The following is a 17,241-nucleotide window of genomic DNA, read 5'->3' on the forward strand; positions in this document are numbered from 1 at the left end:
ATTTTTTGGTGGTATATTATTTATATTTTGTGCAATGTTTGCAAGTATATTTTTGATTTGAATCAAAAAGAAAGACATAATAAAAGTTTTGTAAAGAAAAAATCGGTGTAAAAAGGGGGAAAAATACGAAAAAGGAAAAATCTTGGTTAAAGTTTGACGAATAATCTTCAGCTTGGCATTATGTATGTATATAATAAATACTTGTTTATACTAAAAAAAATATTTATATGCGCTAAGATAGTTTTCTCATATATATATATAAATATATATTAGTTATATAGTAAGTACTTAGATAGAGATAGAGGTTCGGTTGCATTTGGTAGATTGTGTCAGTTGGTATTTTGTTGGTTTCGTGTTTGGTGTATTTGTATTTAGCTTCTGCGTACTTACGAAGCTAAAAGTACTACACTGGGCAGCAAAATCGAGCAACCGAGTAACAAAACATCGATTCGTTATGGAGTTACAAGAGTGGAGTATATATATATATGTATATATATAGGTGTGTATATATAGAGTTTGCTTAGAGCTTAACTTGCACTAAATTGTTATCTTTATTTATATGTATGTATATTAAGTTAAGACTAGGAAAACTTGAGCCAGTTGAAGTGTTTCACACACAACAACAACAAAAAATGACAAAAAGAAATTTTGATGGAGATTGAAGTCTGATGAGTTTGAATGATTGACTGATTGACTGCCTAGGGTTAGAGATATGATGATCTCCATAGATGATTGACTGATTGTGATTGAAATGATTTCGTTTTCTTGCCGATGATGTTTAACTACTGCTAAGGAATGCATTATATATACGATATACAGTAGTTAGCATTAGAAGTAGAAAGTAACTTGTAGACTAGTTCCATAGTTTTATAGTTTAGCCTGACTCTAGAATTAAATAAGTTAGGTTTTCTCATTGTATATATGTATATAGAGAGATCGAAACTAAGTAGTATACAACACGTTCTGCTTCATCGGCGTTCAGTTGTGAATGGGGCAACGTTGAGGGACTTACCTTCCACAGGAAATCAGAAACTCGATTCAAGGTCAAGATTGATGACGATTGATGGTATACAATAAAAAAAATAAGATTGAGTGGTACAAGCAAAGAAGTTTCTTGAGCACCGAGAGTAGAAATTGATAGAAATATATATATTTAGAGATATATATAGAGTTAAGCAAAGATTATATGAAGAGAGTTGAAAAAAGGAAGCAGCAAGAGCACGCCGAATCGCTTTGATTCATGTATATTCCGAGTGCGGTGCATTATTCATAGAGAAGATCGTTCAGATATATATTGATATATATATATATATGTGTGTATATATATCATACGAATAAGTTTTTCAAGTAGTTTTTCTTTGTGTTTTTGTTTTTTTTTTTGTTGTTAACTTTGACTTTGGGTTTGAATTATTTTTTCAAGATTTGCAAAAAGAAAATTTAAAATGAATTAATTAAATTGTAGCTATTGTATAAAGATATAGATATATATGTATTTATATTGGAATACGAGTAAGCGCATAAAAGTTAGTATATCATTGCATAATTGTAAGAATAATAAGAGAAATAAGAGCAAATTACTTTCAATGAAAGGAAATGCTTAAGGAAATTAAATTGAAAACAGAATTTCGAAAATATTTGAGGTGTTCTTAGGGGGGCCTAGGGCCCCGTGAAGAGTACTCGAAGTAGTTGAACTAGATCAGCTTGAAAATAATATATATAAATATATATATATTGGAGACTGTTTGAGCTAAAGTCAAACTGTAAACTAGAGAAAGATAAACAATAATAAAGAACTATATAGAACGGTTCAAATATTACGTTAACATTTAACTAGCTGATACTCAGAACAGAAATACTCAAAAGTAGTAGAAGAATGAGAGAAAAAACATTGAAGAAAACATAAAACATTTAACAAAAAAAATAATAATATAAAACTATGCCAAACATTAAACATAAAACATTATTAGAAAAGGGGCGGAGAAGAATAAAAACAAAACATCAAAAAATGAAACATTCGAAAAAAAATGCCAAAATAAATCAAAAGTAAAAGTTACTTTAAGGCTAAAAATTGTAGTTATATTTTGAAGCTAATTGAAAATAGAGTTTTTAAATAGACGAAAATTAGTTCGTAGTAAGAACTTTGTTTAGGGCTGAGCGTACTTTGCTTTCAAAACTAGACCGAAAAAAATGTTCTTTGAATTTACGTGAGTTGGAAAAAATTGTAAATTTCATTTGCAGTTTTTATTGTAAGAAGAAATTGTTGTTCATTTGCAGCTCACTCTTTTACTTTGATTTTTACTTTTACTTTTAAGATTTAAATTTATTTTGTGTATATATATATTTTTCTTTAGGTTCATGTTTCATTTTGTTGTAGTATTTGTTGATTGTTTTGTTTTTGTTGTTGTTGTTTTTTTTTTTTTTGCTGAGCACAAAGAAAAACTTTACCTTTCGTTGACGAGTTTATCTTGAAAGGGATTCCTGGGCTGGCGTTTCATAATATCAGATTCAGCCGTCTCATAGGCTAAGGAAATGGCTGGCACCTAAACGTGCGAGCATTTTTTGTTTTTGTTTTTGTTTTTTTTTAAAACACAAACCGGATATTTGGAATAAAAATAAAAATAAATATGATAAATTATGCAAAATTATGTTTCACTATCTCCCTCTCCCCTCTCTCTCTCACTCCTTTAGGCAACGAAAATGCGACAACTGTAAATTCCATTGGAGCGCAGTTCACTTAAAGTCTATGTATAGATATATTATATATCGTACTTAAGAGCTGACTTAAAGCTAACTTAGTAGAGCATTTCGATGAGTTAACAGTGGAATTGTGTGGCAAAAAAAATTGTAAAAAAATAAATAAACTTAAAACTTAATATTAAACTAAAAATAATTGTTAAAAGTTTTAGAAAATTTTGAAACATTTCTTCATATTGGAAAAGGGTTAATGTAATGTATATATATATATGTACTTATATACATATATTCTATTATATGCTACAGATTTTTGTGTGCAGTTAATTTGAAATATTGTTTTTTTTTTTTATTTTGCATAGGAAACTAAATATTTAATGCCAATCAATTAATGGTTCAGAATGCCAAGATATGTACGTGAGAACAATTGTTAATTTTGTTAATTGAAAATAAATGGAAAATATATTTAGGAAAATAAAAAGAAAACTTGTGAAACAATTTGGCAGTGAGTGAAACATAAAAACAGTTACAACCAACGCACACCAATTAACATTTAGAGCAGTTTGGAATAGAGGCGAATTGTTAATGATATTTTCGTTTGTTTTGTTTTTGTTTTTGCTTGGAACTGTACTCAATTTACACATAGGCCAATTTTACAATACAAACGAAATAAGAAGAAAAAGAACAGTCGAAAAAAGTATCATGTTGACTGGTGTAAAAATGTACATGAGAGTCAGAACTTTAGGTATGGTCAAGAGCTAATATATACGAGACTGACTGTTATCGATAAATGTATATCGATAGATTTGAAATAAAATTCTGAAACATGAATCATGAAAGTATGAGTATGTCATTTGTCGATCGAGATGAAATAATACAAAAAATTATATCGATAACTGTATATCGATAAATGTTAAGTGTTTATATTAAACAAGAATCGATGAGGGATTATGCTTGGCATGGATACGATTTGAAATTGCATAGATAATATGTTACAGTATCTGATCGATAAGTGTCTATCGATAAATGTTAAATGATAATGTTAAAGGGGAATTTATGAATGAAAATGCTTGAAAAAAAATTGACTTTAAATGCCATATGTATATGCTACAAAAATGATATCGATAATTCTTTTATCGATAAATTATAATATCAAAACTTGATGACTGCGTAAATGGGAACGATTTGAAACGCGAGCGGTATTTATATATGTATATATGCTACAAAAATGCTATCGATAAGTGTTTATCGATAAATGATAATCTTAACAGTTAGTTGTTGTTGTTTAGTAAACTTGTTAGTTTGGTTTTTCTTGTAATGTTTTGAGAGTTTTTCTCTCATTTTTGGGTTTAGTTTTAACGTTTATGCTAATTACAATCCAGCCACATACACAGACATCGATTAGTTATAGTTTATGATGTTTGCGCGAGATTTGAGTTAAGTATTACTTTCATTCTTTTGTAAAATCTTTTTTAAATGTGCATATGTGTGTGTGTGTGTGTGTGAGAGTATGTGTAAGTGTGGGGTAGAAATTGACTTGATTGGCACCTTGAGTTCACTAATTTATCGTTGAATGGGTCACGTGGCGGACGCTTCATAATGTCGGCTTCGGCATGTTCGTAGGCCAATGATATGGCTGGCACCTGGATTTGTGGATTATTGCAGTTGGTAATATTAGCAAAACGTTTTCACAATTCAGTATACAAAGTAGCTCACATATACAGATCATACAGATTCTGTGTGTACGTGTCTGTGGATTCGACTAGAATTGAGAATTATACTAAACGAAATACTTAAACTACAAATAGGTTCATTATTTTGTTATATAGCCTAGTGCTTGGCAGCTAGCTGGCAAACCTAATTGTTAATTTACAGCGTACTGTTGTTGGGGACTGTTTGATGCCGCTGTTTACCTCTCGTTGACTAGATTATCCACTTCGGGATTACGTGGACGCCGCTTCATAATATCCGCCTCGGGTCCCTCGTAGGCCAGCGATATGGCTGGTATCTGCCCAGCAGGCAGCACAATTTTATTCAATTTACAGTACACGTTATAATATATACATAGATATTGAGAGAACAATAACTTAAGTAGCTAACTGACTTGACCGGCAATATATATCTATGCATAATATTAAGATTTAACTTGCTCGTAACACTTAGTGGGTTAACATAGTTAACATTAGTTTTAGCTTTATCAATTGGCTGTAAGTCCAAGAGCTAAGCTGGAGGCTAACTTACCATGTCAGTGCCCAAATCGATGCACAGAATTGTGACTGTACCGAGTGGCAGTGGTATGTCGCACAGAATGAAGGCCAAGAAGGGCGAAATTTCGGGTATGTTAGAGGTGAGTGTATAGGCAATGGACTTCTTCAAATTATCAAAGATCAAGCGACCCTCCTCAACGCCAGTGACAATGGAGGCAAAGTTGTCATCCAACAAGATCATGTCAGCGGCCTGTAAAAAGTTGAGATAAATTAAACCAAGTAAAAGTCTACTACTAAAAAACGGGGACAGATTTCAAATTAAGAGCAGATGAGCAGATATACTTTAGAGATAAATTTAAATGATTCTTGGGCACCCACCTGCTTGGACACATCGGAGCCGGCAATACCCATAGCAACACCAATATCAGCCTTCTTTAGGGCAGGTGAATCGTTGACACCGTCACCGGTGACAGCCACAATGGCGCCCATGCGCTGGCAACCCTCAACAATGATGAGCTTCTGCTGGGGCGAGGTACGGGCAAAGACAATTTCAGTGTGATAGCGTAGAATTTCATCTAGCTGGTCGGACGATACATCACGCAGTTCGGCGCCATGGACAACAGCAGCCTTAGCCTCACGTGGATTGACTTCAGAGATGGGTATGTTAAGACGTTGGGCAATATCCTCAATGGTCTCGTTGCCCTCGGAGATGATGCCGACAGACTTGGCAATGGCTTTGGCAGTAATTGGATGATCGCCAGTGACCATGATGACCTTAATACCAGCCGAACGGCACTTGGCCACGGCATCGGGCACAGCGGCACGTGGGGGATCAATCATGGACATTAGGCCAACGAAACGTAGATTGTCAATGGGGAAGTTGATGTCGTCGGTGTTGTATTTGAAGCCAGTTGGGTATTTATCGGAGGGCAGCATGAAATCACAGAAGCCGAGCACACGCTCACCAAGTCCACCGAGCTCCATGTAGGCATTGTTGAACGCTTCCTTCATCTCCTCGTCCAATACCTTCTCCTTGCCGTTGATAAAGATGGTCGAGCAGCGTTCGAGTATACGTTCGGGAGCGCCCTTCATGACCAGCAGAACACGTGGATCGTTGGTGTCCTCGGTCTCGTGTATGGACACTTGATATTTGTTGGTAGAATTGAATGGTACTTCGGCGATTTTGCGGTTACGTTTGCGAATGTTCATCACATCGCCGAGAGCCAGTTCCATGCATTTGAGCAGAGCAGCCTCAGAGGCATCACCGCTGACTTCCTTCTTGAGAATTGGGACACCGTCCTGACCACCTTTGAACTCGGCACGGTTACAGAGAGTGGCAATGCGAGAGAGCGCCTTGAATCCAGGGCTGGTTCTATCGTATTGGACACCCGACTGATCCTCAGTGGTATCGGCCTCAATGATCTGGTTATCGAACCACATATGGGCAACTGTCATGCGGTTTTGGGTGAGTGTGCCGGTCTTATCAGAGCAAATGGTGGAGGTGGAGCCCAATGTTTCGACAGCTTCCAAATTCTTGACCAAACAATTCTTCGATGCCATACGCTTGGCAGTCAGGGTCAGGCACACGGTGACAGTGGCCAGCAGACCCTCCGGTACGTTGGCGACAATGATACCAATCAAAAAGATGACGGCATCCAACCAATGGTAGCCCAAAATGAAGGCGATCACAAAGAAGGTAACGCCCAGGAACACAGCAACGCCGGTGATCAAATGGATGAAATGATGGATTTCCTTAGCAATGGGAGTCTCGCCGGTATCCAGACCGGAAGCCAAGCCAGCAATGCGACCCATAACAGTGTGATCGCCACAGCTGATGACAACACCCTTGGCAGTGCCCTCGACGGCATTGGTCGAGAAGAAGGCTAAGTTTTTGGTCTCCAAGGGATTCTCGTGCGTGAACTCTGAGCCACGCGATTGCGGCTCCGATTCACCAGTTAGCGAAGAGTTATCCACCTTAAAGTTACGCGCCTCAATGATGCGTATGTCGGCGGGTATACGATCTCCGAACTTGACCTCAACAACATCGCCCAAGACGAGATCTTCGGCGCGCAGCGTCAATTTCTCGCCCTCGCGTATAACCGTAGCAAATTGGGGCACCATGTTCTTGAAAGATTCCATAATTTTCGAACTTTTCGATTCCTACAAGTGAATTTGAAAAGAAAACGAAAAATAGTTAAACATGTACATCAAGCGAATGTGTCTCTTAGCTTACCTGGTAGTATGAGAAAATGCCGGTCACAATGACAACAGCGGAAAGTACAATACCCAGATACAAGTTATCATCGGATGGCTCCTCGCTGGTTGTCGCCTGAATGGAATAGGCGACAAAGCAAAGTATAGCACCGATCCACAGCAGCATGGCAAAGCCGCCAAACAGATTCTTGCAGAACTTAACCCATTCGGGTGTTTGCTTGGGCGGTGTTAGCGCGTTGGGACCATCACGTTCCAGATTCTCCTTAGCCTTGGCATGACTCAGACCCTGAATACAGAGCAGAAGAGTGATTTAGAAAAAAATAATCATTTCTACAGCAATAGTTGTCTTACATTTTCGGGATGTGTCTGGAAACGCTGGTACATTTCCTCAGGAGAGATTTTATGATGGTCAATATCCAACTCCTGTTTGAGATCATCCAAGTTCTCCTTCTTAGCTGCTTTGGCCGGCATCTTGCGTCTTGACTATTGGCCAATACAAAATGGATTAAGAATAAGAAACAAAATTAGTTTTCAGATATTGGATAGGCAGATGCAGTGCATTTAACCCAAAAAGCCAAGACAAAAATCGATTTACTTCAAGCCAGAACCGATTCGAAAAGAGCGTAGAGTGTTGTTTAGACCAAAAGCCACATTTTGAGAGATTTGTGTTGTGTTGTTGTCTTTGTTGTTGTTATTACACGGTTCCACACTTACCCCATTTAGTTAGTATATAGTATATATGGGTTATCCAGGGTATGTCTAAATACTTGTAATTGCTAATGGTTAAGCGAGCGCGTGAGAATATTTCATTTTGCTGCGCTTTAATCTACAGCTAAAATACACATGCAATAAATTGTTAATTTTGACGCGTTTATAAACGCGCCAAAAACGCGCACAAATTATGAATGTCACGTAAAATGAAAGAAAAATGGAAAGCGAGAAAATGTGACCAAAGACTAAAAGCACTTTTGAATACTCTACGCAAATTTATTATAAATAATTCTATACTATGTTAGCCACAGACCATATAGCTATAGAGATAGATCAACGCCAGCTGTTGTCTGGTCGGGCAATCGACTTTTTCGTGTTTTGCTTATCTCTTCTAAATTTAGTTTCGCGTGACGTCACAAGTGCGAATATTTGAAATAATTGAGAAAAACCCGCCAACTGGTTGAAACCAGTTTTAATTGTGAGCTCAACAGGTTGCTTATGGCAAAGCATTAAAAACATTATATAGATATTTTTGCTAATTATCGTGCTACACAGCGATTATCGCTATGTGATTAATAGTTTCAGCAAAAATGATATACGGCCATTACTAGCTAACTGTTTTATGTGAGTTTATTAAGTTATAATCTCCGGTGGACATTGCATATATAGTTTTTCTGTGTAAACATTTTGAGTGTTCTATATTTAATCTGGGGCGATCTTTCGATGATTTCTTTTTAAATGTCAAGCGCGGCAAATAATATTGGAAACATGCCCAAATTTACGTAAAGTATAAATAAATAAATACATGAATTATAAATGTAATTAAAACAACGGAAATCGAAAGATGGAAATGTTTTAAGTGCAAATAGAGAAGAAGCAAGTAAGCGTGCGCTAGTCGAACATGAACGAAGAGTAGATACTCTGAACCCGAGTTTCCGAACATGGTATAAGATGTAAAAAAAAAACGGAGTTATTCAAAAAAAGATTTAAGTTGCTATTGTGTTTAGTTAAAGAGAGTTAATTTCCCAAATTTGAATGCTTTAACAACTGTAGTCTTCGAGTTATGTTAAAAAAAAAACGAAGTTTAAATTAAGATGTTATCTTTATCGAAGATTTTATTGCTTTGCCTGCTTCAGCCCGTATAACCCCATTTGGTTCAGAGTATTAGAGCCCAAATAAAATTTAAATTAGACCAAAAAGCATAAACAAATCGAATGAACATGAATGTGAGCACACAGAGGCATGAGTATAAATGAGTATGTTTATATAGATGGATGGGGAAGTGAGGTCGGGTTGGGTAAAGAAAAATAGAATTGAAAAATTTACCTTGAAGTGGCCATCGGCTGTGCGATTGTCGTCATCGGTTGCAATAACCGTGGCGACTCGATAGGAGTCCGCTCTCTCTAGATGCGACTGATATTGGTATTTGGATTGATGGATGTTGATTGATGTGATGGACGTCAAAGAAATACAAATAAAAACAAAACGTAACAAACAATGCAGAAAAATAAAATTGAATATATATATATATGATCAAATGAAAACAACAAGCATTAGCAGATGAATAATATTGTAATACATACAAATATAATTAAGATTATGCTAGAAACTTAAGAACTATGAACTAAATATATATATAGAAATTTATTTGAATATATATAGTTTACAGCATGAACTATGAATCATGCTTATAAGGGAATCAAGAAGCTAGTGACTGGAAACTGGAAGTGCGACTACAGAGCGCATGTGCCGCAGCTAGGCAAGGGTAGGGGAAGGCAAATTGATTTGCGGTTTTTATTTGTAGAGAACCACAAGTTATACACAATTATACACTTAAGACGCTACGACTCCGACTCTGACTCTGACGTAAATCATAGAGCACTTAACGCCTTATCAGCAAATGAGCCCAAAATGAATCACGGCGTAAGCAAAAATTAGAGAATTATGAAAATTGGAGCAAATGAAAAAAAAATAATAAAAAACTTATCTATATTTGAGCGAACTATAAATACCCTAAGGCAGACGAATTGAGCGAATAGTGAGCGCATAAATTTGGAAAAAATCAATTTAAAAGCATATTCGGATTTTAGTTAGATATACATCAATATATGAGAATACCGAAAACAGTTGAAAACACTTGACTAAGATACAATGTGAAGAAACTGTGGATGATATAGGCTGATGGATACTCAGCTAAGAGAGCATCAGTATATCGAAGATAGGTAGTGTATATGGGGCACAGTATATAGTATATACAACACATATGCTTTATAGGCATTTGGCAGACTTATGCAATCGTGACCCTTTGAAAGGCCACAAAAATAAATAAATAATTCAACAAAAACAAAAACATATATATATACACTGACGAGCAAAACTGTAACACATGTTCAATGTTCTTACTTCAACGGTCTGTATTATTTTTTCTACTTTATGCATGATTATGATTATAGTTTTATTTTGTTAGTGAAATATTTGTCTCTTTTATCTATAAATTTGAAGACATTTGATTAGCGATAAGAGAAATACAATGGCAAAGAGTAAAAAAAGTCAAATGTTACAGTTTTGCACTGCAAATATTTTTAAACAAATATTTTTATTAAATTTTTTTTAATAACGGGTCCACAGCCCTTTTGATTTTTTGAGGTTGTTTATACGGTTTGGCATACTTTGCGTGTAGCGTCGCACCATTTCAGGTGGAATCGAGTACCAAACGTCCTTTGTTCTCTCTCATAACTCCATCCTGCCATTTGGAGGGGCCGCATATTTCGCAAGCTGCGATTTCAGATGGCTCCATACATTTTCTATGGGATTCATGTCTGGAGATTGCGGTGGCCACTTCATAGTTTGAAACTTTTGGTTCAATAACCAATTTTTCGTCAAATGGGATGTGTGCTTTAGGTCATTGTCTTGCAGAAATATGCAATTTTCAACAGCCAGACCCATGTTGCCAATGACTCCTCCCAAATTTTCTTGCAGAATTTTTAGGTATTGGTCCTTACGCATTATCCCATCGATTAACACTAAGGGCCCAACTCCATTTGTACAAATACAGCCCCAAACCATTATGGACCCGCCACCGTGCACCGCACTGTATTTGCCGATTGGACTGTGGGATTCCTAGTCCAATACCACGATCGTCCGTCTGACTTAAAACGATTAATTTTAGTTTCGTCTGACCAAATAACCTTGAAAAATTTTTTTTAGCATTGTTTAAGCTTTTTATTTGTAACTTACGGCATCCCAATCAGCTAGACCCCAATTTTCATGCATTATAGCACAGTTTCTAACGCAAACTAATGTGCCTTTTAGCTAGAAATGGTTTTTTTTTTCTTTCATTGGCCTTAAGCCCCAATCTGCCGAGACTGCGACGGACTGTCCACTCACTGGCATTTAAATTTAACACATTAGCCGCTTTTATTGGCGTAAAGTCGCGATTGTTTGTAACTAAGTTAGTCAAGTGGCGCGTGTCACGTTGGCTTAAAAGTCGCGGTCGGCCTCCTTTATTGATTTTAATGTTTTCTGAACTGTTTTTGTTTTTAACACTGCACAGTCATGTGGCTAACACCGAATTTATTAGCCACTTTCCTAACGGATTCGCCCCCTATCAATAATTCGATTATTTCCTTTTTCTTCTCATCAGCCATCATAATTATTTTGCAAAATGACTTAAAATGATCAAGGCTTGGCGATTTAAACGAAAACAAATAAGCTTTAATGGTAAAAAAAGCTTTGAAACAAAAGTAAATAGGTTTTGCTCTGTGAGTGCAAAACTGTAACATTTGACTTTTTTTACTCTTTGCCATTGTATTTCTCTTATCGCTAATCAAATGTCTTCAAATTTATAGATAAAAGAGACAAATATTTCACTAACAAAATAAAACTATAATCATAATCATGCATAAAGTAGAAAAGATTATACAGACCGTTGAAGTGAGAACATTGAACATGTGTTACAGTTTTGCTCGTCAGTGTATATATATATATATATATATATATATATATATATATATATATATCTGACGTCTCTTTTTGATAACTCATGCAAATTTGTAAGAGCATGCCAAGTAATTAAACAAACAGAGAGTAAAGAAACGAGAACGAGAATGAGACTAAGCGAGCGAGAGCAACAGATCATTTTTGGTAAGGCTGTACTACACACACACACAATTATATATATATATATAGCTATATATATATATATATATTTGTATAAATTTATGTATATAGCGAGTTGGCGTGGGATCAATGTGCCGATCAGTGCAAAACCTGTCGTGCGAGCCGGCAAAAGCAGATCAAAAATTTGTTATGATTTCGATTTAGGTTGGGTTCACTTGGGCTCTTCAAGTTGAAATAAATGTAAAGATTTTTGCTAGCTCCCTGGGCATAACAGTTATAGATGAATTCTGCTTACGCACTTTTTTCTATCTTTTCTTTCTGTTAACTTTGTCTCGCACAAATTAGCCTTTGCTGCTGTTCAATTCGCACAAATTGTCAATTGGTTTCTTCTACCTGCTGTGTTCTAAGTGCTAAACAATCTGCATAGAAAAGAGTTGCAAGTTATATAAGATTATGTTAGTACGTTTATATATCTTAGTTGTTAACTTAAACTTAATATGTAGACTTAGATTTAGTGCAAACAATTGTTAACATTTACGCAGAGAAAAAGGTTGAAAGTAGCGTAATTTTTCAATGAATTCATTTTCAATCAAAGTTTTCTTAATTAAGGAAGCTGCAGAGCTAAGGAGCTAGGGAGTTGATATCTTTTTTCGATAGCTCAACCTTCTGAAAGAGTTCAGGGTATTTCCTAGTCGGAGTCTTTCGAATAAAAGGCTAACTAGTTTTTTGTTTAGCTCCCACAGTCGCTGAGCAGTGGCGCTAATTCCTATTTTCCTGAACAAATTAAATTAGTTTTACGTTTTTTTCCAATTTATTGTTTAACTTTGGTCAATTGTTAATTTTCATGGTTCGATACATTTGAAAAGCGACTATAGAAAATCGCGAAAACTGTGTTTGCAAAAAAACGACAAACGAAAAAACGAATGGGCTGATGAAAAGCTGAACGAAACAATTAGAGAATCGCGCTGGATGGGGCCAGCCCCCAGGATGTTTGGGATATAAATCAAAATGCGACAATAGCACATTTGACAAACACACACACATACACACCAATGCACACTCACTCACACACACACATGCTGCAAGCTGTTTGCATAACGCAGCCAATTAAGCTGCTCAGATACAAATGTATCTCACAGATACAATTCTATCTGTATATATGCTTGCCCCAAAGCATTTGGCGCGCACTTTTTGTCGCGCAAAGCATTTGCCATTTTGAACTTGAATATCAATTTACAACAAATGGGCATAAAACATATAAAACAAACAGTTATCGGATGCAAAAGTCGAGAGTGAGATAAAAAACGTAGCAACTGAATTGACAGCCAGCGCTCGGGCAGACAAATAGAACACGGCACGCTAATTGTTCAATCAATGCAAAAATACAAATACAGTGTGTACATGCTATAAAGTTACCACATATGCCAAACAAGACGCTGGACAATTGTAATTCAAGAGCTTTGGGAAAAGTGGTTGTAATTGGAGTGAGTAGAGACATTATTTACTCCAGAGTGTCTAATGTTCTACTTAGCGAGTGCACACTGTATACACTAGATATAATCCGCAATAAGTAAGGCAAATTAAGCCGTACAATGAAAACGACAATCGTAAACAATTTCAATTGAAATTTTTAGCTAAGCGAAAGTGCATATCAAAGCAGATTTAGAAATCTAACTTTTTCGATCTCTGCCCCTCTCTAACTGTAAAAAAAGAAGTCAAGTTGTTGACTGCACAAAATGTTTACTTAAGTATTTGGTGTAGACTTTGAATGACATTTCTGTAAAACTTTTCAGCTAATAATATTATTAGATAAAATCAAAGATGCCACAGAACCAATATACCCCACATAGAGATTGCCATGCAGGGTACAGGTGGAACTGATACAGCTGCAACGACAGCTGTTCGAGCTTATCAATGCAAAAGCGGGGCGCATCGCTTGAACTTTTTAATGGACCAGGTCACATGGGTCCTCATTTTGAAACTGTTTCAAACCAGTTACAAATCGTATCTAATCTTACGAGTTTTATTTCTGGCTAGACAACATCAGCGCAGCTTGTTAACTCGAGTGGAAACACGTTTTTGTGCTCTGCTACCTAGGGCTATAGCACTCACGTTCCCTCTGGGCCAAGTTTTAACAATTGAATGCTAATTGTTTGCATGCTTTGTCAGCTTCTTTCTTAGTCATTTACAACAATTTAAATGTTAAATAGCTTAATTTAACATGCGAACAAATATTGTGAGGTAAATGAGAAGTATTGGCTGAGTTAACAGGAATTGGAAAATCACTGTGGAAATTGCTATTTAAGATCTGAGACCATTGTTAGATCAATGGAAGCGTTCCAATTCGGTATAAACTTAATCATAACTAAATAAAATAATAGTGACAAATATATTAAAATTAAATATACTTAATTTAATACAAATTATTAAATGAAAATACATATTAAAACATTTGACATAAATGATTTGTCTTTTTTACCCACCTTAGAACTCATAACGCCTGTAATATGATGATGAAGTAACGGTAAAACGTAAAACAAATTATAAAACTAAAAAAACGCAGACAATACTAAAGAAAAAGCAAACATAAATGAAAATAAGTAAAATAAAAACAGTTAACATCGCGATCAGTCGTTCGACCTGTAAAGACGTGAATTCGAACAGCCTTCGCTTAAGCTCTACTGCTGCAGAGTTCTAAAAATAGAACTTTGCGGTGCATTCTTCAACGCAACAGCAACAAAAACCGCACACGCAGCGTTTTCTTATCGCTTGCTTCCGCGTAACTCAATTGCTTTAATTGCAATTTACGAAATTTCGTCGCTTGGCGCGAGTGCGCCTGCACTCAAAAGCACAATCCGCGATGACATCTAATGTCAATAACCTCGCTACAGCTGTAAAGGTAAATGCAGAAATGCAAGCCCAGCTTAACGTTGTGATGGCAAATAGGCAAGCCTCCATCATGCCAATAAACTCAAAAATAGATATCGCCTCCGTGCAAGGCATCACTAACAACAAAAACACGAAACGTAAACAGCCAAATTCACCAAAAACCATCAAGAAAAGGCTCATCTTCGACGAACCAAGCACCAGCAATGCAGCATTAATATCAGAAAATCGATTTTCACTGCTCGTAGAAGAAGATGAAGACTACAGCGAATCACCTGTAGCTCCAGAAGCCCCAGTATTGACCGACCAGCAAACTACTCCGAAACCTCGTCCGCCCCCCATATGGTGTCCAAACATCAAGTCTGTGGCCCTACTTCAACAGATAATAGATAAAGTAATTGATGCTAAATCATACGTAATTAAGCCAAAGAAGAATAACATAGGTGTATTAACCCAATGCAGTGAGGACTATCGCAGAGTTATAGACCACTTTACTAAGCTGGAATTGGAGTTCCACTGCTACCAGCTTAAGGAGGACAAACCATATAGAGTCGTGTTCAAAGGGCTTCACTCCAGCACTGATACAACACTAATTAAAAAGGAATTGGAAACCAAAGGCCACACAATTACAAATGTGCACAACCCACTGAGCCGTATGGACAAAACACCGCTAAATATATTTTTTGTTGACGTGGCTCAGGCCCCCAACAACAAAGAAATTTTGGACATTCGAGTTGTCTGCAGGCAACGCTGCACAGTGGAACTGCCAAGAAGATACAACGACCTGACACAATGCCATCGCTGTCAAGAATTTGGACACACACAACGCTACTGCCACAAAGCTCCCAGATGTGTGCGTTGCGCCGGGAAACACGCATCCAAAGACTGCACCCGCGAAAAGGACCAGGCACCAACTTGTGTGCACTGTGAGTTACAGCACCCAGCCAACTATAAGGGCTGCCAAGTATACAAGCGGTTGCGCAAATTGCAATCCCCAGCACAAAAAAGGAGTCCCACACAAACACCGTCTACGGGTCCGAGTACTGCTTCCGAAATTACAAGGCCCCGGAGCATTACCCAAGCCACGAGCTTTGCAACGCCTATTAGTGGTGTTTCTTACGCACAGGCCGCTAGAGGTGGACCGTCAAATAAGAATACCACAAGTGACACTTTGTTCACTGAAATGCTTCAGCAACAACAACGTCAGTTTGACGCAATTAATGCCGAGCTCAAAGCGATGCGAGAAGTACAATCCCAACAAGCAACCATGCTAAACAGTTTAATGGCCATCATAACCAAGCTTGCCTACAAATAATGGCTTTACGTGTGGGTATCTGGAACGCCAATGGCCTGAGAAACAAGACTCAGGAACTGGCTGCGTTTCTCTCACAAGAAAACATAGATATAATGTTAATAACAGAAACTCATGAGTGCCCCACTACACAAATTTTCGGATACGAACACTATCAGGCTCATGGTGAAGGAGCAAACTGCTTTGGTGGATCCTCAATCCTCATACGAGCAACAATACCGCATACACCTTTACTGCCAATTTGCAACGCAACAATGCAGGTCTCAGCCATCACCCTGCCTACGTCTATTGGAGCGATCGAAGTTGCGTCAATTTATCTTCCGCCAAACACTGGTCTGTGTGATCATCACATGGAACAGGTTCTAGGCCAAAGGTTGAATAAGACCCTCATCGGCGGCGACTGGAATGGATGGCACCCATTTTGGGGAAGCAATAGTGCGAATCGTCGCGGAGAAGTCATATTTGAGGCGATTCAAAACTTACAATTCAGCATATTGGCGACTGGAGCCCCCACCCGTTACCCAATTAATGGACACAGGCCCTCGGCAATCGACTTCGCTGTCTACAAAGGCATCTGTGACCGGCAATTGACCATTGAAGAATCCTTGGACCTATCCTCTGACCACCTGCCACTAATAGTCACAATCCACGCGCAGCCACAGCCCTTGCCCATTAGGAAACAACTACTGCCAGCAGGATCAGATTTAGGAGTCTTTAGGCGCGAGCTCCATTACTCTTTGCACATAGAAATGGAACTTAACACTCCTGAAGACGTGGACTACGCAGCAAACAAACTGCAGGAAGAAATAGTCAAAGCTGCGCACCAAGCCGCCCCACCATCTTGCCAAACAAGACAACAGTCTCCGTACAACATCCCCCTCACCTTGGAGGCCCAACACCTACTAATACACAAAAGATGGGCCAGGAGACGCTGGTTAAGATTACGCACGCCTGATGCCAAATCCATGTACAACGAAGCCACGAGGCATCTTAAAGCTGCTCTCGCCCTGCTTCAAAAGAGGTGTATCAGCGATGCGCTGGTACGAGCTGAATCGCCCACTGACGCAGAGTTTCAATTATGGAAATTTACAAGAAAGCTCA

The 17,241-nt window shown here is 37.5% G+C and overlaps 1 protein-coding gene across 7 annotated transcripts in view; it reads right to left on the reverse strand.

Moving 5' to 3' along the window:
- The window catches only part of LOC111603492 (sodium/potassium-transporting ATPase subunit alpha), a 44,309-nt gene that overhangs the window by 4,447 nt on the left and 22,621 nt on the right, over positions 1-17,241 (reverse strand). For 2 of the 7 annotated variants that reach the window (XM_023321098.2, XM_023321099.2), the window contains exons 2-7: positions 12,242-12,361; positions 7,464-7,595; positions 7,132-7,398; positions 5,277-7,058; positions 4,933-5,148; positions 4,240-4,334 (exon numbers count right to left, since the gene is read on the reverse strand). In XM_023321098.2, the coding sequence (XP_023176866.1) occupies positions 4,240-4,334; positions 4,933-5,148; positions 5,277-7,058; positions 7,132-7,398; positions 7,464-7,583 (2,480 nt within the window). In that variant the 5' untranslated portion in view covers positions 7,584-7,595; positions 12,242-12,361. Of the gene's footprint in view, positions 1-2,445; positions 2,541-4,239; positions 4,335-4,604; positions 4,700-4,932; positions 5,149-5,276; positions 7,059-7,131; positions 7,399-7,463; positions 7,596-9,149; positions 9,237-12,241; positions 12,362-14,425; positions 14,512-17,241 lie in introns of those variants that run through there. The other 5 variants (XM_023321096.2, XM_023321092.2, XM_023321094.2 and 2 more) reach the window with 5 other exon arrangements.

The sequence above is a fragment of the Drosophila hydei genome, unplaced genomic scaffold, assembly GCF_003285905.1.
Source record: "Drosophila hydei strain 15085-1641.00,03,60 unplaced genomic scaffold, DhydRS2 tig00008144-arrow-arrow-pilon, whole genome shotgun sequence".
In the NCBI taxonomy this organism is placed as follows: domain Eukaryota; kingdom Metazoa; phylum Arthropoda; class Insecta; order Diptera; family Drosophilidae; genus Drosophila; species Drosophila hydei.